Source organism: Microcaecilia unicolor, chromosome 3 (assembly GCF_901765095.1).
Source record: "Microcaecilia unicolor chromosome 3, aMicUni1.1, whole genome shotgun sequence".
Taxonomy (NCBI): Eukaryota; Metazoa; Chordata; class Amphibia; order Gymnophiona; family Siphonopidae; genus Microcaecilia; species Microcaecilia unicolor.
The window spans coordinates 452,301,665-452,326,241 of NC_044033.1; the positions used below are offsets into that span (position 1 = coordinate 452,301,665).

The following is a 24,577-nucleotide window of genomic DNA, read 5'->3' on the forward strand; positions in this document are numbered from 1 at the left end:
AATGCCGGGCAAAATTCTACAGTCTGTTTCCTAATGGGCGCCCTTCTCTTTTGAAAATAAGCCTGATAGGGTGCTTTTGTAAGAGACCTTTTATATGGCTGGACAGATTTGGATGGGCTGGAATGGGACTCTGATGACGACTTCAAAAGTTGAAAAACAAGGCCAATGCCGAGCTGACTTCTACAGTCTCTGATCTGAGAAGGGAAAGGTCAAGTATACATATAAAGTATCACATCATACTTTATCTTGTTGGTCAGACTGGATGGACTGTACAGGTCTTTATTTGCCATCATCTACTATGTTATCTTACAATGGGGTCCTTTTACAAAGCTGTGGTAAAAAGTGGCCTGTGGTAGTGTGGGTGGACGAAAATTGCAGCATGCCGAGGCCACTTCTACCACAGCAGGTATTTATATTATTTTAAATGTAAATTGTAAATGACTGTGCGCTAATAAAATTGTTAGAGCATGGCAATTTGATGTCTGAGCCCTTGGTGCCTCTCATTTAGGTAAGGCTCATGTGCTAACCCAGCAGTAATCGAACAGCATGCACTGATGGCCGATTACCACTGAACACACCTACTCCCTGCCCCCAAGCTAGAAAATAGAAAAATATTTCATGGTGTGGGAAATGCCGTGCAGCAAACATAGAAGAACCATGGTGCGCAATGCGGTAATGCTGTTTTGCCACACGGTAGCCCTACTATGCCTTTGTAAAAGGGCCCCTATATGTTACTATAGCTGAACAACATGGTTTATACATGGACATTTCTGTGTAAAATTAACCTAGAATGTGATATAAACCCTAGAAAAATAGGCTTTATAAAATGTTTTCTTTTTCTTCTCCAGATGGTTTAATTGAGAGATTTAAAAGGAAAAAAAATCAATAGTAAACTTTTGTTCAAACTGCATGTTATCTTCCTGCTTTCAAGCTGTTGTAGAAAGTAAGTGATGGACCTGTGCAGTCTGGAGCAGTGCCAGTCCAAGTCCCATTGGCTGTGCAGTGGCGGGTCATTAGCCCTGATGTCTTGTAGCCTTCCCAACAGGCATAGATGACAGAGCTGGAGAAAAGAATCCCATCGCTGAATATTATCATGCCGTTAGTCGGAGTGCCAGGATTTCCACAGGATACCGCTGTTGTGGAAGAAAAAGCACAATTTAACAAAGCTATTTACACAAGGAAAGACTGTGAAAGCCTAGGGTAAATTTATAAAAGGCAAGTATATGCCTTTCTCCGGACACAAGCAAGGGAGATGCAGGCACACTCAGGGTGAAGTCTCATGACTGAGCCTGTGTGCTGATGCTCTCTCCTAGCTCTTAGTGTGCACATGCGGACGTTCCCACATGCAGAGCACTGAAAAATGGGCTACGCTAGTGTAGGAGCGTGTTTTGGGCGCGCGCAGATCCATATTTCACCACGCCTGTAAAAAAAGCCTTTTTAAAATTTTAAGCGAAAATGGACATGTGGCAAAATAAAAATTGTCACGTGTCCATTTTGGGTTTGAGATCTTATCGCCAGCCATTGACTTAGCAGTAAGGGCTCTTGCGTTAATCATGCAGTAATTGCCTATGTGCGACAAGTCGGAGTTAATGCCTGATTTCTGCTGCGTGCCAGAGAATAAAATATATTTTCTGGTGCACTTAGCGGACGCGCATCAAAAATGAAATTGCCGCATTGGCCGGGCAGTAACTCCAAATTGACGTGCGTTGGGTGCATGTAGGCACCTATGCAGCTTAGTAAAAGGATCCCTCAGTCTCTTCAGCTTAATCCAAAAACTGTGTATAAGATGAGGGGAAGGAGGGCAGCCAAGTGTGGCTGTGTTCCCCTGCTGTCCATGGAGAACCCCCCATTATATATAAACAACTTCGATATTTAGGCGCTTTTTTTTTATATAGACACCTACTAGGACACCTATGTATCTCTAAAAACACTAGCATCAGCAGCAGTATCACTCCTACCTTGTAGATGTGGACACTCAAGTACCCTCTCAAGCAGGTGTTAAATGTCCACAGCCAGATTGTGCAAGCAGGCATATTGATTAGCACATTTTATAATCTACTTGTTAATTTACAAACTCCGTCCCCTACGTGTCTATCCATATAGTATGCATCATCCTGTCACACTGCACACTTTTATCATTATGCTATTTGGTACTTTATAAGATCCTATTTACAAGCGTAAAACAGTGTTTTAGGTGCAAAGTGGTTTATAAAATTACCATCCACACTTAACAAAGCAAAGTTAATAGTAATGTCAAAAAGGCATATTTAATTTTATGGGTTTACAGTGAAATGTGTACACCACACAGTGCATTGAGGGGGACGTGGAGTTTTAAAGCTTGCCATTTATACGTTACCAAACTAAGGAATATGAAGAAAAGCAGATGTCTGTAAAGGAAATATATGCAAATAAAGATACGTAGCTGGAAATCGGGCCTATCCTGACCTCCAAAATCTATAACAAATATATTTGTGGCACTGACGAATCCGGAGTTGGCGAACTCGAAACTTAAAATTCACCCTCTAAAATATTATTATTTTTGTTATTACCTGCAACAAACACCACACTAGTACTGCTTTAACAACCTTTACAACTGCAGACATGAATTCAAACTTCTGCACTCAAACCAGAACAGTGGGATGTGAACCAGCCACTTCTGGATCCCAAGACTGGTGCTCCAACCACTAGCCCAATCCACCACTCATCCACCCCACAAAATCCTAACCCCTCATCCACCCTCACCCGTTCCTGCCCTACCAAATAATGATTTTAAACCGCCAAAAAGCCTTCTGTTACCCACAACCATTCCTATGACAACCACCAATCTTCACCTCCCCTTATCATCCAGTCACCCTTCCTCTCCTGTTACTACCCTACCCACACTTCAACATTAACCCTCTGAACTCCTTCTTTCATACCATTCTCTTTTCCCTACCCTCACCTCTATTAACTAGTTATCTCCCTTCCTTCTGGCTTAGTCAATGTTATTGCCCCAACAGTCTAAACTGTAGGGTCTCCTTATTGCCCAGTTACTGTGTGAGACCTTACCACTAGGTCAATGGCTGTCAGTAAGGTCTCAGACCCAAAATGGATGAGTGGCAATTTTCTTTTTGCTGCACGTCCATTTTCAGCAAAAATTTGAAAAAGGCATTTTTTAGAGGTGTGCTGAAAAATGATTCTGCGCGCACCCAAAACACACGTCTACACTACTGCAGGTCATTTTTCAGTGTGCCTTAGTAAAAGGGCCCCCTAGCAAGAGACATGCAACTGAATTTTGAACAACCTGCAAAATCTATTACAAGAAGCTGGTAATCTTAGGTAAAGTATGTTACAGTAATCAGTCTCACTGATACAGACAAAAAAAAGTTTTAAATTTACCTCAACAGGCACAATTTAAAATATAAATTCCTAATTACAATATGTATCTGCAGAATAAAGGTCAACTGAGACTCTAACAATACCCCTAGGGTATGCACCTGATGGATAACGATATAGGATTGTCTGACAATGAAATTTCCATGGGTACATCAAGTGCCTGGTCATGAGAAAACAACAGTAGTTTGTTTTAGCAATATTTAGTAATAACAATAAACTATTTCATTTCAGCCAAGCAGCAATATTATCAAATACCCCTCTAGACTGTATCTAAAATTGGTGACCTGAAAAGAAGAAGAACCTGAATGTCGTCCACATAAACATTCTATAAAACCCCAAGAGAATGATGAAAATGACATAACGGTACCAGATAAAAATTAAACAGGATTGCCAACAAGGAAGTAACCTGGAACAGAAAAATTAGAACCCACACACACTTCTTGACATCTCCCAGTAAGAGAGGACTCAAACTGTTTCAGTGCTGTCCTCGCAAGGCCAAACACAGTAAGATGATCAATCAAACTCCCATTATCAAGGGTATCAAACGCTGCTGAAATGTCTAGAAAAACTAACAAATACCTAGCATTTTGATCCAACCCACGATGTACCTCATCCACCATTGCCTTCATAAGTAACTCAGTACTGTAGGCCTTGCAGAAGCCATACTGAAATGTTATTTAGTTAAACTGTATCCTCCTGATTCCTTAAAGGTTGCCAAAAATTGTGCATGCAAATTTAGATGTGTCCCCGATTAGTGCACACAATTTAAAAGAATAACAAGCCAATTAGTGCCAATAATTGGCTTTTTAACAAGCAATTATTGGCATTAATTAGATTTAATTGGGACTTACGTGCATAAAGTTAGGTGCAGGATTCAAACCTAAAATGTACATGTGGCCTGAAAAAGGGAGCATGGAAACAGGAGGGTCATGGGCATTTTGGGGTGGATCAGGGGTGTGGTTTAAGGTTACATAACAGTGCTCCGTACGTAAATTAGGTACAGGCATTTGCACCGTACCAAACTTTAGGCGCATCTTATAGAATACCGCTTAAGCGTGGTTTGTTGGTGCTCATTTTTTATAGGATCTAGTCCTGTTTCTTCCAGTTGGATGGGACTTAACTTTTAAAAAGGCAGAAAAGTTACTGAATAATTTGAAATAACACCAAGAAGCTGTAGTTTGACAGAAAGAACCAAGGTACTTTGAAGCCTAAGGCTTTGTTAATATTATACTTTCAATATATAATGGGCTTAGGATTTTAATATTCAATAAAATGTGTTACTATATTTTCTTCCTTTAATTAAACCAGCTAAAGTATGATAAGTAACCACAGCATAACAACACAAGGCTTGAAAAAATATGAAAACAGTAATTTTAAAATGTATGAATAGCTGGTTAGATTGCATTAGTTTAGCAGGGCTGAATTTTGTGTTGCTGTTCAAGTTATAATCATGTTATACAGAAAATAATTGTGATTTTAGGTAGCCTTAAGTGCTGTAATTATATTATAATTCCCTTTGGAGTCTATAATGTCTTCTTAATCAAACATTCCAGTGTTTTTTCTTAAAGGTTCTCCATAATTTAGGAATACATACTAAAAACACACCAGATAAAACTGCACAAGAATTCATTAGTAGAGTGAATCGTATAGTTACATTGTCTTAATGCATAAGATTACCTACCCCTTTATTACAACTCTACTACTGGTATGCATTCAGTTATATTTATATCTACCATACTTGAATCATGCATAGTTAAATCCTCTTTATTGCTAGTGAGGATTTTGTTTTCTACAAGAAGGGTATTGGAAAGTACATGTTACAACCCTTTATTGATAAAGGTTGGACACACGTCAGTGGAGACACTTCAATGAATGTCCATGTGATAGACAATAGCATTTGAAAATACCCAGCAGAGGTGTTGCTAGGTGGGATGCAAGGGGAGTGGCTGTTCCCCCAATTGGATTTTGAATAAAATAGCGCCTATGCATATCAGCCCTTCAGCTTCACACTGATGCCTATTTTCCTATGGCTCTGATCCCCCAGTCGCTTCTGATACCCAATACACTTTGACACAAAGGGACTCAGAAACATTGGCTTGCTCAACCATTATCAGATATAGGGTGTTTGAATTGTAAAATGTTACTGTCCCATCACCTCTATCTGTTTCTCCACTCCCTTCACTAGCATGTAGTGTAACATATTAAATTCTGTTCTACTTGGGTATTTATAATCCACCTTTAAACCAAATGATGCAAAGTGGAGTACAGAAAAAGAAGTTTCCCAAGTGGAAGGAGATTACATACCATTTTATAATCAAAACAATAACATTGAAAGTACTGAAAGATTACATTATTATTAATCAGGATACCTGTCTAGTAAAGAAGTATGTCTTAAGTGCCTTGAAAAACAGGGTATAAAATGTCAAAGTACATATTTCAGTTGGAATATTATTCTAGATCCTACTTGCTTGAAAACCAAATGACCGTTCCCAACAGACCATGGAAATCTAAGGTCAAGATATGTTTGTACTATTTAAATCCAGTATAACTGAACTCCTTCTTCAGCAACCTAATGAAGAGATAATAACTCTTGAAAGCTTATGAGATGCATTGTTAGTCCAATGAAAAGGTATCACCTACAACTTGGTTGCTGATCCCTATTTCCATATTTAAAGATATCTTCTTTGGGAACCAAAAAAGGTAGGTTTAGACTTTCAAACTTTCCCAGAACTTTTCATATCTAAAAGGATTATTCTCATTCTTTTAACCAGCGGAGCCACACACTCTGAAATACATCTCAGTTTTGAGAAGGGAAATCCTTCTATTGAGCAGGTACCAATGCCAAAACTATTGTCTATGTCTGAATGGTCATCGAAGGGTCCTTTTAATAAGCTGCATTAAGACATTTAATGTGGCTTTTACCATGTAGTAGTAGTAGTAGTAGATAGTAGTGTGGGTTCATCCTATCATTTACTGCATTTAAAATAGTAGCACAGTAAAAATGCTGCATTAGCTGTTAAACACAGGAGAGTGTGGGAGCTGGGAATAACATTGGCAGTAAAGGAGTGGCCAGCTGTGAGAGCTAGTACTCAGGCCCTTACTGTGTGCTAGCTATCATGACTGCTAATAGTGCAGCTGAATTTACCAGCACCTCAAAAGGAGGAAGGATGTGCAGCTATGCTACTGGAAATCCATTAGCACAGCTGCTGACAGATGATGTGCAGCAACGGCAAAGCCTGTAGTATTTCTGAATTCCTTCCCAACAGTAAAGCCTGCTTCAGATTCCGTCCCCAACATCAAGCAACCTTCCCAATTTCCTCCCTGACACAAAACAACCCCCTGATCTCCTCCCTAACATGAAGAAACTCCCCCAATACCCTCTCCAACAGCAAAGCCCCCTCATAATCACCTTCTCATCAATAAACAACACACTAATCCCCTCCCCAACAGTAAACTGTGCCCCAGCATCAACGCCCCTCCCTTGACCTGCTCGGGAAATACTCGGTCGCTTCACTGGTAGATCACGGGTCCAAAACAGCAGTGGGTAGGGTAGGGATCTGGTGGCATGGCTTTGATGTCAAGGTATGATGTCAGGGAGGGTAATAGGGGTTGTTTGATTTAGGAAGGGGATCAAGTAGGGAGGTGATTGGTTGCTTGATGTTGGGGAGATCAGGAGAGTTGCTTGATGTTGGGGAGAAGATCAGGGGGATTGCTTGAAGTTACTGAGGAGATTGAGGGGGGTTGCTTGGTGTCAAGGAGTTTGAGAGGATTGATTGATGTTGCAGAGAAGATTGGGCAGAGAGATGTGGATGACTGGGTATGCTGATGTATCAGTTCAGTTTTATTTATTTACAGTGGTCCTGCTCCATGTCACACACAATCAGGCTCATTTTCAAAGCACTTAGCCTCCCAAAGTTCCATAGAAACCTATGGAACTTAGCCTCCCAAAGTGCTTTGAAAATATGCCTCATAATGTCTGATAGTATGGGGTTCTCCCAAACTATCTGGCACTGCTTGTAACATGGTGCCTGTGTGGTAACTCTCTGCCATGTGAAGTAAATGCTGGGCAAATGCCGGGCCCACCCCCTGCATTTACCACAAAGGCTTTGCACTTACCGCATATTCATTTTTCCTTTAAATGTGGAGTAAGTGCAAAAGTTATCACACTTTGGTAAAAGCTCCCCTAAATATTTCTTACTATTGGTCAAAGTTTTTAAAATTATATTGGTCAGTCTTTGAACTGGGGGAAATATTTGTTTTCAAATCTTGTAAAGAAGGTTAATGAGCTCCACTAAAAAGGAGGGGAAATTGAAGATGGCTGACTGACCTGATGCACTGGAGCTTCTCTCCTTGAGTTCCTTTTTCCTGCAATGCCCAAGCAATGGGAAAAGCTGCTGCTTGCTCTTCTCAGCAGCAGAGTAGTTCTCCCACTCCTGGTGCTATCGAGAAGTTTCTTTAGAAGCTCAGGTCTCAGACAACACCGAAGAATGATGAGAGCCCGCTTGGAGTGACCTCAATGAGTGGAGGAACGAGTTCTCTCCTTGGCCTGGATGTTACCCTCAGCCCAGATGCTAGAGTGCCTCTCTCACAGATGCCATTTGGGGTCTCACCATAGCAGCAGATGCATGCACCTACCGTTGGTGGTAGTGACAGTGCCACTCAGTGTGTAGAGATTATTTCATTTTCCAGGAGGTTTGGAGTTACCCTCAACTGGTCCGGTTCAGTGGCCCGGAGTGTCACATCAGGGTTTGTCTGGTGAGCATTTGTTTGATTCTGACTCATTGGAAACGAAAGTGGACATGCCTGCTTTTTAATCTGTAACTCACACTGAAGTCAACATGGAACTTATATGGCAAACATTAGTGGACTTGGGTAAAATGATAGTATTGCAGAGAGTAATAAAATTGGAAAGGCAGATTGATAAAAAGACTCAGCTATACAAAGGGATGTTGTTAAAAGATTGCTAGGTCATATGTTACTTTTCTCTACAAGATTCTATGCTTGATTGCTAATTCAAAATCTTAAAAAAAAAGGTTAATGAACTCAAAGTCTTTTGGGTGTTAGCTCTCATAGAGGGGTATGGGTATAATCGAACGGCGCCGCAAAAGGCGGTCCCGAACCGTATTATCGAAAAAGATGGCCAGCCATCTTTCATTTCGATAATATGGTTGGGGCCGGCCAAATGTCAGAGATGGCTGGCCTTGGTTTTCGCCGATAATGGAAACCGAGGCCGGCCATCTCAAACCCAGCCAAATCCAAGGCATTTGGTCGTGGGAGGACCCAGCATTTGTAGTGCACTGGTCCCCCTGACATGCCAGGACACCAACCGGGCACCCTAGGGGGCACTTCTAAAAATTAAAAATAAAAATAGCTCCCAGGTGCATAGTTCCCTTACTTTGGGTGCTGAGCCCCCCCCCCCAAATCCCACGCCCCACAACTCTACACCATTACCATAGCCCTTATGGGTGAAGGGGGGCACCTACATGTGGGTACAGTGGGTTTTGGGGGGGGGGGTTGGAGGGCTCCCATTTACCACCACAAGTGTAAAAGGTGGGGGGGGATGGGCCTGGGTCCACCTGCCTGAAGTGCACTGCACCCACTAAAAACTGCTCCAGGGACCTACATACTGCTGTCAGGGAGGTGGGTATGACATTTCAGGCTGGCATAGAGGCTGGCAAAAAAGGTTTTTGGGGGTGGGAGGGGGTTGGTGACCACTGGAGGAGTAAGGGGAGGTGATCCCCAATTCCCTCCGGTGGTCATCTGGTCAATTGGGGCACTTTTTTGAGACTTGGTCCTAAAACAAAAAGACGAAATGGAGCTGGCAAAATGCTCCTCAGAGCTGGCCTTCTTTTTTCCATTATCAGCTGAAGCCGGCCATATCTTAACAACGCCCCGTCTCGCCTCCCATACCCTTCTTAAACGCCCCCTTTAACTTTGGCCAGCTCTGCGACGGAAAGCAGTTGGAGCCGGCCAAAATCAGCTTTTGATTATACCGATTTCGCCGGCTTCAGGAGATGGCCGGCCATCTCCCGATTTGTATCAGAAGATGGCCGGCGATCGCCTTCAAAAATAAGCTGGATAGTAATCTGGGCCAACACCCATGGATATATGCTGAACTTCCAAGTTCTACAGGTTTATTTAACTTAATACAACACACTTCCCAATATGCACAACAAAGCAGTTCTTAAACATAATATTTTAAAACAAAGAAAGAAATGGAACACCAAATTGATACAGGATTGACAAGACTAGAAAAAATGTGGAACCTTATTGGTCTGTTTCCTACATTCCCAGATGCCACTTAGATGTTATGGTCTAAATTTTTGGGCACCAAAAAAAAGAGCATTAAGCAGAACATAAGCGTTGCTATACTGGGACAGATTGAGGGTCAAGGTCATATAACTGGATAGGAAGGCTCTTGCCCAGTTAAATCCCAGTGGCTTGCTCCCAAGTTGTAAATGCTCGAGGCTGTCAGGGGAGAGAGAAGGGGTGGGAGCAGAATCAGGGTAGCACTGGGACAACACTATTCAGTCTACTAACTAGTTGTCCTAACTTTTTCTGGACACCTATTCGGGCACCAGGCTAAACATCAGCTGCTTCCTGATAAATCCTGGTGACTGGACGTACCTGTTTACTCAGCACTAGAATCTGGGTAAAATCTGGCACTAAATATTTGACTGTAAAAAAAGCCCATGGTGACTGGTGTCAGGGCATACTCATCCATTAGGCCCAGTGATTTTTTTGTTTTAAATCAGAAAGAATAAAAATGAAGGAGAATATAGGGTGGGGTATTTTCAACAAAGCAAAAGAACCACATTGCTAGGACAATTTCCGTAACAGCTAATAGTAGAAGCATTTGACTGTGCCTACCATTGTGCAATTTTGATCATAGTTATTATGTATCATAATCGAAGAAAACAAGTAGATTACTATATCAGAAAAGAGAATTCCAGCCATGATCTTTATAATATAATAAAATTACATTCACATTTAGTTTATGTGGAAACAAAATAGTTAATTGTGTATTAAAAGTATTCTAGAAAGCTTTTACCATGATTAAGACAAATACAAATCAATACTAACCAGACAGTTACGGTATTCCATTTCCCAATGGAGTAGTGGAAGATCAAATCTGCAGAAAAAAAGCCCCTTTCCTGTTCCTAATATTCTTTACAATCAATAAAGCAGGAAGAAAGTCTAATCTTGAAATCAGAAATTGACTGGACTATAGCTTGCCCTGAGGTACAATATTTTTCATAGTTTTCTGAGATCACGAATGAAATATTGATCTTTGCATTCATTTTCCTCCATAGGGATTCACTATTGATATTCAATTTTGGCATTTTCTCTCTGTCAGCATCCATGTTGCACATGCAGATTTTCAACAGTATACAGTTGGTATGTTCATTTAAATATTATAGTGTACAATCCATCATACTTTTGCAATTTCTCTTACTTATATGCATTCTGAAAGTCACAGTTAAAGCACCAAATTTTTCAAAGTTCCACAGACCATCCCTTTATTCTGAAACTCTACTTTTAAATAACAGAACATATTTTGGTTTAGCCAAATACTATTTCGGATATATTTTAGGATAGATATTAATTAGAAAAAATATATTTGGGGCTGACAAGAATCATCCACCATAAATGCTCCATTAACACCTTCTGCTCCTCCCCCAACTAGATCCACATGATGTTATTTGAGAACACACTCTATTTATCTGCAGGCTCCATATCTAATATATTTACTCTTGCGTAAAGTAGAAGTAGAATTTTTGACTTTTTTTTCCATGTTGTCTTCAGTGTCTTCTATGAACATAACTCATTCTTATCTGTATGTGTTGTGCAGGTCTAGTAGTGCTATAGAAATGATCTATGCATAACTGAATAGTTCATAAATCATTTAACCTGTGACCTTTCCTTTGAAGCTGTCCCAGGAAAAAGTATCTGCAGATTTATGCATCTATTTTCTTTGTTAGTATTTTACTGTGGGAAATAGTGAATATATTGTAACAATGCAAGCATTTGGGGCCTGTTTACTAATGTGTGGTAAGTTTATGCATTTACTGTGCTTTAACTGCAAAAAGTAATGCACAGTAACCCCCTAATTCTATAAAGGTTGCCAAAATTGCACACTCAAATTTGTGTGTGCAATCTAATTGAATAATGAGCCAATTAGTGCACATAGTTGGCTTTTTAGCAAGCAATTATTGGCATTAATTAGATTTAATTGGCATTTATGCATGATCAGAAAAAGGGGGTGTAGACATGGGAGGGGCTTGGGCAAAACAGGGGCATTCCTAGCATTTAGACTCATTGTTATAGAATAAGGGGTGTTACACACCTAATTTAGGTTCATACATTTGCACCACATTTCAGTTAGTGCAAATTACTGTGCCTAAAGTTAGTTGCGACTCTTGGGTGTAAGCACTATTCTATAAACCGCGCCTAACTTTAAGCATGGCTTATAGAATAGCGCTTTTTTTGGCACCAATTTTTTTTAATGCCATATATAGAGTCTAGCCCTAAGTGCAAAGGCTGTATGATAATTGTTAGGTGCATGCCCAGCATGTCCGCTGCAGTTGCCACACTGCAATGTTCCTTATCATGCATTCAGATTGTTTGAAATTAGTACAGATGCACTTACCTTGTCTTCTTGAGGAGGCAGTAAATGCACCAGTGCTAACTGCACTTGGTAAGTACTATGTGCCAAGTGCATTGTGTAGTCTGTGCCCATTATCCACCCTTAGAAACTAGTTTCCATCCTCTAAAACAGCATGCAGTTTGCTCGCAGATTAGCACATGCTGTCTGCCACCACAGTAACAGTGACCACAGTTGTGCGCTAATTTGTGTTTTAACTGCTTCAAGCACTTTAGTAAAAATCCCTCTATTGAAAGTACATTGTTGCTTCTCCTGACTCAACCTTACTTCTGAGAATGCCTCTGCATAATGCAGGTAAACCTGCACCACAGTGCAACAGTGCTTGCATTTTTGCAGCATGGTAATTGGGCAATTTTTAAAAGCCATTTTACCTGGGTAAATCAATATTTACCCAGGTACATGGCATTTCAAAATTGTCCTCTTTCGTTTTATTTCGACAGAATTAATTTCACATTAATTCTTCTACTAACCTATAAATGTACTCACTCTGCTGCTCCCCAGTATCTCTCCACACTCGTCCTTCCCTACACCCCTTCCCGTGCACTCCGCTCCATGGATAAATCCTTCTTATCTGTTCCCTTCTCCACTACTGCCAACTCCAGACTTCGCGCCTTCTGTCTCGCTGCACCCTATGCCTGGAATAAACTTCCTGAGCCCCTACGTCTTGCCCCATCCTTGGCCACCTTTAAATCTAGACTGAAAGCCCACCTCTTTAACATTGCTTTTGACTCGTAACCACTTGTAACCACTCGCCTCCACCTACCCTCCTCTCTTCCTTCCCGTTCACATTAATTGATTTGATTTGCTTACTTTATTTATTTTTTGTCTATTAGTTTGTAAGCTCTTTGAGCAGGGACTGTCTTTCTTCTATGTTTGTGCAGCGCTACGTATGCCTTGTAGCGCTATAGAAATGCTAAATAGTAGTAGTAGTAGTAGTAGACTCACAGAGAATCATAAAAGTTACACCACTTGATTTTCTTTCCTTTTCATGCTTTCATATTCAATTTCAACTGAATATGAGACAATTGTTAGGTTAGGAATCTCAGAAGGAACTCTTTTGCAGCAGTTTCTCGCAGTTTTTAGAGCTACAATACGGCTTTCACTTCAGATTACTGTAAGGTTCTTATCTTTTCAAATGTGTCTTGAGAGGCACTCACACTTTTACTAAACACATTCCTCTTCAGGTTGCTCAAAGTTAGGTATGAATTGCACATGTAAACTCTAGAATACTAGCACTTATGTACATAAGTATTGCCATACTGGGACAGACCAAAGGTCCATCAAGCCCAGCATCCTGTTTCTAACAGTGGCCAATCCAGGTCACAAATACCTGACAAGATCCCCAAAAAGTACAAAACATTTTATGCTGCTTATCCCAGAAATAGTGGATTTTCCCCAAGTCCAATTTAATAATGGTCTATGGACTTTTCCTTTAGAAGCCGTCCAAACCTTTGCAGTAATAACGCTAAGTGCACACTCAGAAGTATTTTAGAACTTAAGCATGCAATTCACTTAGTGCACAAAAAGGGAACATACCAATGGCGGGGCTTGGATGGGTCATGAAGGGCCCCACGTTTACATTTGTAACATAGAGAACAGATGCAAGCTAAAGTGACACATTTAGGTGCATACATTCACAGCTATTATAGACATCGAATGAGGGGCCACGCCTTAAGGTTGGCACATAAATGTTGACTTACACAAGGAATTTGGATACTCAGATGCTATTATAGAATTAGCACTTAGCATATTGGCACCTATCTTTTGGCCTCCTATATAGAGTTGACCCCACACAGGCCTTTCACTTACCCATATTTCATCTACTGACATGTTTTCAGATAATTGCACTGTTGCTACACATGCACCCAAAGAATGTTGCAAATAGAGCACCACATGATCTATGAATGGAGAACAGTGACTCCAATGGGATTAAACAAGGAGGTACAGTGGGTAGGTATATAAATGGGTTTGAAGACATGAACAGCGTTTTGACACTGATTACGCAGGCGCAGCATTAGAAGGCTGGTAGATGCCATTTCCTGATGTCCGGTGGAGTGGACCGCTCTGGTAGAAACCGCAAAATAGAATTGTAACAAGCTGTAAGGAAGAACAGTATGGATAGATAATAGAGAATGTAAGGGGTAAGAATGATATGTTATTACTTCAATGCTTTTTGTTATGTTACATTTGTACCCTGTGCTTTCCCACTCATGGCAGGCTCAATGCAGCTTACATGGGGGAATGGAGGGCTAAGTGACTTGCCCAGAGTCACAAGGAGCTGCTTGTGCCTGAGGTAGGAATTGAACTCAGCTCCTCAGGATCAAAGTCCACCACCCTAACCACTATGCCACTCCTCCACTCCATGCCCCTGAAGATGCTAAGAGTAAAATGTGTAGGGCTTTGACTAAGTGGGCTTTGACAAGGGTGATCAATCATTACAAAGGGAAAAGGAAACAGATCTATTGAATCGCTAGGATTAAAGAAGAAAAGGTTCAACAGCGTGGACAGACTTTTAGTGGAGCTAAGCTGTGAAAAACGCGATGGACAACCCAATAGACCATAAAGAGGATTAAAGATAAAACATCAACCAGATAAGTGGTATCAGATCAAGAAGATCTAATTAGACTGTGCTTATATTAAGACACTAGACTTTATTAGAGTTATAAAAGAACTGATACTCAATTGGTAACTAATTAAATATAATGAAAGAAATGAACAATAACATATAACAAGAAATAATGTAACAGAAAATGGTTAAAGGGGAATCCGTCGATAGTAGATGAATGAATGCAAGTATGAGTGGTAGTATGTAAGATAAAGAAGTAATAGTAACATAGCAGATGATGGCAGAAAAAGACCTGCATGGTCCATCTAGTCTGCCCAACAAGATAAACTCATATGTGCTACTTCTTGTAATGAAGTACTATCGGTTTGTATGAACATATACAGAAAACAAAGATCAATAGAAGTGAGAGATTTATAAAATTTGTGAAACTATTACTGGATGTAAGATTGTAAAGATGTAACCAGTTAAAAGACAAGTTTAAAGTAACTCATTGGATAATTAGTGCATATTCATTGGAGAAATACCAAAAACCTGACTGGATTGCGGCCCTTGAGAACTGAGGTTGCCCACTCCCACTCTAGTTCCTCCTATGGCTATCCATACTGAGAAACCAGCTTGAAAATCCTTGATAAGTCATACTTTTATCCTTAACCTGGGGAAAGTTGTACCTCTGCCTTCTAACCAGAGATTGACTCCATTATATAAAGACACTTTTTAACAGATAACTAATTAAGAAGGTAATTTTATAACAGGGTGTCATGGGTAGGTGCCTACAGAAACACCTACATAGGAGATATTTAAAAAAAACAAGTATGTGCTTACAAAATATCAATGTAGGTGGCATCACTTACTCCAGCTCAAGAGCTAGTATAAATGAAACATATACTTTACACATATAGTACTACTATTACTACTACTACAACTACTACTTATCATTTCTATAGCACTAATAGATGTACGCAGTGCTGTATACTGGACATGAAGAGATAGTCCCTACTCAACAGAGCTTACAATCTTAATTATGACAAACAGGACAAATAACAGATAATGGAAATACCAAGGTAGGAATGATAAAACATGGGTACTGAACAAGTGAGTAAGGGTTAAGAGTTAAAAACACATGTGTAGATAACGGTCCTTCACCCAAAATATCCCTCTTTATGCTAGCTGGCTTCCAATCAGGGCATGATTAATGTTCAAAAGCTGTACTCTTATTTTTCAAAATTCTGTTCGGTCTGACCTAACTGATTTATCAAAATGGAATGCAGAGTTAAATTCAAGAGACTACCTGCTTCTCCATCTGCCCTGCTGTAAAAAGCTGGTTTACAAATCTGCTCATCAAAAAGTTTCAGGTATTTCGGGCCCAAATGGTGAAATTAAATCCCTCAAGATATAAGAGTTATCCACAATTTCTAAATATTTTGCAAATATCTAAAAACTAATATTTTCAAGATTTTTTTTTTACTAAGAGCGAATGGAAACGGTTGAAGCTCACCTTTATGAATATAATACTCATCATTTACTCTGTATACCACATTTTATCTTTAAGAATATAGCACTAGTTTTTTGAACTGCAATTTTATCAATTATTGTAAGCCCCATTGAACTGAAATTAAATTTTGGATAATATGGGATATAAGTACAAGTAAATAAATAAAGTGATTCATGCATGCACGTGGGAATGACTTTATAGTTATTACCTAAATACTAACCTTCTGATATTCAACTGGTGGTGGGCAGCACTTTTGCTGTCTGCTGCCAGCGTTAAAACTGGATATTCAATGCTGGGCCATTTCCGGTGACCAGCACTGAATATCTGGTTTCATTTTTGACCATGCCGCAGGTGGGCAGCACTTTTAAACCCACATATTCATTGTCGGGCCATTTCCAGTGACTGAATATCTAGGTTTCTTAACAGCTAAAATGTCAACCTTTTAAGCTGACATTCTGCGCCAACCGGTTCATTTTTTAGAGGTTAAAGGCCTGCTATTCATGCGGCATATTTTGCTCACTGACTATCTGCGTCTAACTGGCTAAGTTTTGCAATATTTATTTACTTATTTATTGGGATTTATTAACTGCTTTCATGAAGACGTTCATCCAAGGTGGTGTACAATGGTACAGTTTAACATAAAACTTACAATTTATAGTCTTCAATGAAACAATATAAAAAAAATACACATTTAACAGCACTGAAATTCATATAACAGAGATATAATATGATGTCAGCATAATACTAATGAAACATCTAATAAGCACACAATAGAACATTCAAATAACATGGATAAGTACATAAGTACATATAAGTACATAAGTCCATCAAGCCCAGCATCCTGTTTCCAACAGTGGCCAATCCGGGTCACAAATACCTGGCAAGATTCCAAAAAAGTACAAAACTTTTTATACTGCTTATCCCAGAAATAGTGGATTTTCCACAAGTTCATTTAATAATGGTCTATGGACTTTTCCTTTAGGAAGCCATCCAAACATTTTAAAACTCCGCTAAGCTAACCACCTTTACCACATTCTCTGGCAACGAATTGCAGAGTTTAATTACACGTTGAGTGAAGACAAATTTTCTCCGATTCGTTTTAAATTTACTACATTGTAGCTTCATCGTATTCCCCCTAGTCCTAGTATTTTTTGGAAAGCATAAACAGACGCTTCACATCTACCCGTTCAACTCCACTCATTGTTTTATACACCTCTATCATATTTCCCCTCAGCCACCTTTTCTCCATGCTGAAGAGCCCTAGTCGCTTCAGCCTTTCCTCATAGGGAAGTCGTCCCTTCCCCTTTATCATTTTCGTCACCCTTCTCTGCACCTTTTCTACTTTCACTATATCTTTTTTGAGATGCGGCGACCAGAATTGAACACAATATTAAAGTGCAGTCGCACCATGGAGTGATACAAAGTCATTATAACATCCTCATTTTTGTTTTCCATTCCTTTCCTAATTATACCTAACATTCTATTTGCTTTCTTAGCCACAGCAGCACTAGCAGAGGTTTCAACAATTCATCAACGACGACACCTAGATCCCTTTCTTGGACCGTGACTCCTAACGTGGAACCTTGCATGACGTAGCTATAGTTTGGGTTCCTCTTTCCCACATGCATCACTTTGCACTTGCTCACATTAAAGGTCATCTGCCATTTAGACGCCCAGTCTCCCAGTTTCCTAAGGTCCTCTTGTAATTTTTCACAATCCTCCCGCGATTTAATGACTTTGAATAACTTTTTGTCATCAGCAAATTTAATTACCTAACCAGTTACTCCCATCTCTAGGTCATTTATAAATATGTTAAAAAGCAGCGGTCCCTGCACAGACCCCTGGGGAACCCCACTAACTACCCTTCTCCATTGAGATTACTGACCATTTAACCTTACTCTCTGTTTTCTATCTTTTAACCATTTTTAATGCACAATAGAACATTACCTCCTATCCCATGACTCTCCAATTTCCTCTGGAGTCTTTCATGAGGTACTTTGTCAAATGCCTTCTGAAAATCCAGATACACAATATCAATCGGCTCACCTTTATCCAATGTTTGTTCACCCCTTCAAAGAAATATAGTAGATTGTTGAGGCAAGATTTCCCTTTACTAAATCCATGTTGACTTTGTCTCATTAATCCGTGCTTTTGAATATGCTCTGTAATTATGTTGTTAATAATAGTCTCTACCATTTTGCCTGGCACCGACGTCAGACTCACCGGTCTATTATTTCCTGGATCTCCTCTGGAACCTTTTTAAAAAATTGGCGTTACATTGGCCACCCTCCAATCTTCCGGTACCACGCTCAATTTTAAGGATAAATTACATGTTACTAACAATAGCTCCGCAAGCTCATTTTTCAGTTCTATCAGTACTCTTACCATCCGGTCCAGGAGATTTGTTACTCTTCAGTTTGTAGAACTGCCACATTACATCCTCCAGGTTTACAGAGAATTCATTAAGTTTCTCTGACTCGTCAGCTTCGAATACCATTTCTGGCACCAGTATCCCACCCAATTCTTCCTAGGTGAAGACTGAAGCAAAGAATTCATTTCATCTCTCTGCTACGACTTTGTCTTCCCTGATCGCCCCTTTTACTCCTCAGTCATCTAGCAGTTCATCTGATTCTTTTGCAGGCTTCCTGCTTTTAATATACCTAAAAAAAAGTTTTACTATGTGTTTTTGCCACCAACGCAATCTTTTTTTTGAAGTCCCTCTTAGCCTTCCTTATCAGCGCTTTGCATTTGACTTGACACTCCTTATGCAGTTTCTTATTATGTTCAGTTAGTTCCTTCTTCCATTTTCTGAAGGATTTTCTTTTAGCTCTAATAGCTTCCTTCACCTCACTTTTTAACCACACCGGCTGTTCTTTGGTCTTCCGTCCTCCTTTTTTAATACACGGAATATATTTGGCCCGGGCTTCCAGGATGGTGTTTTTGAACAGCATCCACGCTTGATGTATATTTTTGACCTTCGCAGTCACTCCTCTAAATTTTTAGTTCACCGTTCTTCTCATTTTATCATAGTCTCCTTTTTAAAAGTTAAACGCTAACGTATTTGATTTCCTATATATACTTACTTCAAAGCTAATATCAAATCTGATCATATGACAGAAACATTTAAATACCTCAGTGGCATTAATGCACAGGAGGTGGAGCCTTTTCCAAATGAAGGAAAACTCTAGAATGAGAGTGCCTAGGATGAAGTTAAGAGGAATTAGGCTTAGAAAGAATCTAAGAAAATACTATTTCATGGAAAGAGTGGTAGATATGTGGAATGACCTCCCTTTTGAGGTTGTGGAGATGAGAACTGTGTTAGTATTTAAGAAAGCGTGGGACAGACGTGGGATCCCTTAGTAAAAGGAGGAGCTAGTAGCTACTGAGTAAGGGCAAACTGGATAGGCCATTTGGCCCTTATCTGCATTCATGATTCCATGTTTCTCAATTTATAGTCATGCTATATATGTTATCCCTTGGATTCTATAAAGGGTGATCCTGAGATTCGCATTCAACTTAATTAGTTAATGAGCGTCTACTAGTGCTATATAAATGATAAGTAGTAGTATTAAGTAGTAATTTGAATTTGCACACGCATCTCCATTGCACTATTCTATAACACTGGGCCCCTAAATCCCATAGCACACAACCCCAAAGGGGCCATGGCCATGGAAGAAGCATGGGCAGGTTAGGGGCATTCAGAAAATCTGGGCACAGTGTTATAGAATAGTGTCAGATTTGACACTGGCATTTATACCAGATTTCAGCTGGTGTAAATGCTAGCACCAAAATTTGGGGATGGGAATTGTTGCTACACACTATTTTATAAAGAGCTCAGAATGTTCTTTATAGAATAGAGCTTAGCACTGATTTTTGAGCACTATTTACTAAATCTGGCTCTATATCTGTATAAAGGAAACTTTGAAACCTCCCTCGGGCTTACAAGCCAATTTTCAGAGGGAAATGTCCTGTGAAACCTTTGAAGATCTCATCCTGGGCCAGTGCCACAGAAGGTCTTTACTGAGCACATTTTTCAGGTATAAAGTACATGAAATAAAACACTTATGGCAATTTCAAAATGAATTCCCTGCACATCTGCTCCATACCTGTCCCTAGTGCCACCTCTTTTCCATGCATCTGTGAAGTAATATTTTTTTAGTTCAATTTTATTTAGTTTTATAATGTTGCTAACAACTGGCTTAACAAGCAATTATTGGCACAAATTAAATTTAATTGGAACTTACACATATAAATTTAGGCGCAGAATATCACCTCAATTTTACACACAAGCAAAAAAATGGAGCGAGGTAATGGGAAGGGCATGGGTGCAATGGTGGCATTCCTAGCATTTACACTCATTGTTTAATGGGGATATCTGCCTAATTTAGGCGTGTACAGTTGCACAATGTTTCAGTTGGTGCAATGGCCATGCCTAAAGTTAGGCATGAGTCCCAGGTGTAAGCACTATTCTATAAACCGTGCCTAACATTAAGGACAGCTTGTAGAATAACGCTTTTTTCAGAAGCAATTTGAAGGCACATATACAGAATCCAGCCCTAAGTGTGAGTACTGTCGTATATTAATTACGCTTACATTCAGATAGATAATTGTTACCAGCTCAAAAAAAGCCTTAATCTGGGATGGCAATCAATAATATTTCAGGGATCAACCACAGGATGTGGATGAACACTTGACCCCTACGAGCGTCAATCAAGCAAATCAAAGAATAGGGTAGGCTGGCTCTTCCAAAAACAACAAGGGAGACGTACATACAATATGAATTTTTATTGAAAAATCACCAAATGAATCAATTATATTTCTCTACTACTTTACCCTTTTTATGCCAACATTCTCAAAGAGATTCTTCTACACAATTACCACTGTGAGGTAGGTCATTTCTAGGCTGGGTGCTCCCAAATTGCTAATCCAAAGGGAGTTACTCCATTGGGAGCAATCAGGAAGAAAAAGATTTACATAAAAACATGAGAACTGTTTTAGTGGGCCATAACAAAGATACACCAAGTCCAACATCCTGTCTCCTCTGGGGTAGGAGAAGACCCGGGAGTGTATTTTGGCCTGGATTTTCTGGCCGGGTGTATTCAAGCAAGTTGAGCTCTTTTGTCAGTCCTGCCCAACTTGCCAGCTGAGTAGTCCTACGAGGGTTCCACTGGCCCTTCTCATGCCCATGACCTTGGTCAATATCCCATTCTAAAGATTAGCAATGGACTTCTAGGGGACCCCTGGAATTCACCATGGTAACAGGTATATTCTGGTCATTTTGGATTACGCCATTTGTTACCCAGAGGCTATTGCTTTGCACAGCATGAAAATCACCACAGTGGCTAATGCTCTGTGGGAAGTCTTCTCCCAGATGGGATGCAGAAATATTGACTGACCAAGGTACTACCTTTATGTCCAGAATTATGAAGCAAGTGTATGCACTATTATAAGTGAAAACCTTGCAGACATCAGTTTATCATCCACAGACAGATGGTCTGGTGGAATGCTGTAATACGACTCTGAAACATATGCTGAAAAAGATTGTGGTCAAAGAAGGAAAAAACTAGAATTATCTACTCCTGTATATACTGTTTGCAATCTGGGAGGTGCCCCAGAGTTTGACAAGATTCTCTCCATTTGATATGGGAAGAGACCTAGGAGAATCCTGGATGTGGTTCGAGAGTCTCAGGAAGAGGAATCCATTATTGGAAGAAACTTGGTCGAATATGTGCTCACCATGCAGGACAGGCTAAAGAAATCTGGTGAGACCGCAAAGCTATGCCTGGAAAAGTATCAAGAGTAAAGTATTATGCAAGTGGCAAGGTCCTTAAGAAGTTGTGGAAAGGACAAGACCTCTCAATTATAAGGTGGCTCAATCTGACAAAAGGGACAAGGTGAAGATCTTCCATGTTAATTTGTTGAAGAAGTTGGTCCCCATGACTGCAGTCCCAAAAAGATGAATTTGGGCTGGAAGTCATGACAGAATCTGGACCCTTGAAAATTCCATTTGGTGACTAGCTCTCCATCTTGCAGAAGGCCAACCTAGAGCAGTTGGTATGCCAGAATGAAGATGCATTCTCTGGAGTGCCAGGCCGGACCTACCTTGTAACTCATGCTATTATCACTGAGCCAGGGATGGCTGTCTGATAGCATCCCTATGAAATCCCAGAAGCCCGGCAGCAAGCTGTTGGGAAAAGGTCAGTAACTACTACTACTACTACTTATCATTTCTATAGCACTACTGGACGTATGCAGTGAAGTACACTGGACTTTCTCTCACCCTTAAGAATAGTCCCTCAGATAGCCTAAGCCACCTTAAGAACACCAGTCCCAACCTAGGAGGGTGGAGTCAGAAGCAGGAAATATAAAGGGCAGGGTCAGACTGAGGTTAAGGAGGCCCAGGGAAGGAAGAATAGAAGCCCCAGCATACACCACTACAACTTACATTTAATGATTGTGACCTGGCTCAGGTTGTTTTCTGTTTGAGATTTGCAAGCCTTGCTTTGAGGTCTGGCTGGAGCAGACCCTAGAACTTGGAGAAGAACCAAGAAGGACTTATAGGTTGTGTTTGTGGCATGGCAACCCCATCAGCCACAGACTGTGTTCTGAGCCTGTCAGCCAGAAGTCTGCTTAAGACTGTGCTTCTTGAACTACAGAGGTGATTTACCTTATGTTCCTGGCCCTGTGATGTAACAGTCATCAGGGCTCAATTAAATAAACGCTTATTTTCATTTATGTCCCTTTGTCTGGCTGTATTATTTACAGAAAATTATAAACAATACCAAAGGAAATCTCCTTCTTCCTTTAAACTCAATATCTAATACAAGAATGGAGGAGATATATATAGAATATCATCAGCACAGTTCTCCGACCTGAAAATGTATTTCTTTAATTATTTAATTAAGAGTTGTTGCCTCAAGAAGCCTCGGGCTCTAATTTACATAGAGCTCACAGAGGCTGGATTGCTTCATCATCGGCAACAACCCACTAGAGAAAGTAGCCACAGCCCAACAAATATTCATAAAATAATATTTTTCTTTTTTTCTCTATTCTTCTATTTTTTATATATTGTGATGGGCATTTTCAAAAAATTAGCATATAGTAGCTACTTAGCTTTCACTTAGTCCAGTCCTTCTTGCAATGAGTTGTATCCATAACACGACCCAGACCGACAATGGCCAGCGTTTCGTTGCCTGCGTCAGGGTCAAAAGGGTCTGTGTACAACTCCGTCGAAGGATCTCTTATCAGCAACGGACCAGCTGGTCCGTTGCTGATAAGAGATCCTTCGACGGAGTTGTACACAGACCCTTTTGACCCTGACGCAGGCAACGAAACGCTGGCCATTGTCGGTCTGGGTCGTGTTATGGATACAACTCATTGCAAGAAGGACTGGACTAAGTGAAAGCTAAGTAGCTACTATATGCTAATTTTTTGAAAATGCCCATCACAATATATAAAAAATAGAAGAATAGAGAAAAAGAGAAAAAAAGAAAAATATTATTTTATGAATATTTGTTGGGCTGTGGCTACTTTCTCTAATGGGTTGTTGCCGATGATGAAGCAATCCAGCCTCTGTGAGCTCTATGTAAATTAGAGCCCGAGGCTTCTTGAGGCAACAACTCTTAATTAAATAATTAAAGAAATACATTTTCAGGTCGGAGAACTGTGCTGATGATATTCTATATATATCTCCTCCATTCTTGTATTAGATATTGTATTATTTACAGACTCACCCTCAACCCCAACTTGGGGTATCACACATGTATACCAAAATGCCCCTTTTAGCATACCTTAATTAAATGGCACGTGTCATCTCAATCTTCTGAAGTTCAGAACTGCATTTCTAATATTACTAATTCAAACCAATTTTATTCAGAAGTGAACTGAAGTGATACTGAACTCATCTTGTTTTTGACATATTGATTTAGAATTCATAACGCAAATAAGGAAATATTACCATTCATATAAAATTATATTGAAACAAGAAAATAAGTGTAATCTTGAAACCATGAAATTTAGTCAACTAACTGCACTATCAATTTGGTTTAGTCTCAAATATTTCAATTTCACAATGATTTTGTGAACCAAGCAAACTTACCCTCACAGACAGGTTGTGTTCCAGACCAAGAACCATTCAGTAGACATGTTCGTTCTATTGACCCCTTCAGCACATATCCCATTTCACAGGCAAATCGTAGAAGGCCTTTTACCTTGAACTCATCTCCCAGTCTAGACCCATGAATTGGAATTCCTGGGTCTCCACAAAATCCTTGTTTACTTCCTATAACACATAATACCAATATTACTTTCTAATATTATTCAGTTGGAAAAAAGGGTGCACAATTATTCGCATACTGTTTCATTGCTAAAACCATTATCATCTTAGCAAGTTTATTTTCTCACAGAAACAACTCTATTTATTGTAGCACAACCAAAACTTCCAAGGGCAAGATCAAGAAAAAGCAATAGCATGGCAGCT

The 24,577-nt window shown here is 39.9% G+C and overlaps 1 protein-coding gene across 1 annotated transcript in view; it reads right to left on the bottom strand.

Moving 5' to 3' along the window:
* The window catches only part of CSMD1 (CUB and Sushi multiple domains 1), a 2,896,277-nt gene that overhangs the window by 83,489 nt on the left and 2,788,211 nt on the right, over positions 1–24,577 (bottom strand). Inside the window, exons 57-58 of the mRNA XM_030195161.1 lie at positions 24,197–24,379; positions 957–1,133 (exon numbers count right to left, since the gene is read on the bottom strand). Of these exons, the coding sequence (XP_030051021.1) occupies positions 957–1,133; positions 24,197–24,379 (360 nt within the window). The remainder of the gene's footprint in view (positions 1–956; positions 1,134–24,196; positions 24,380–24,577) is intronic.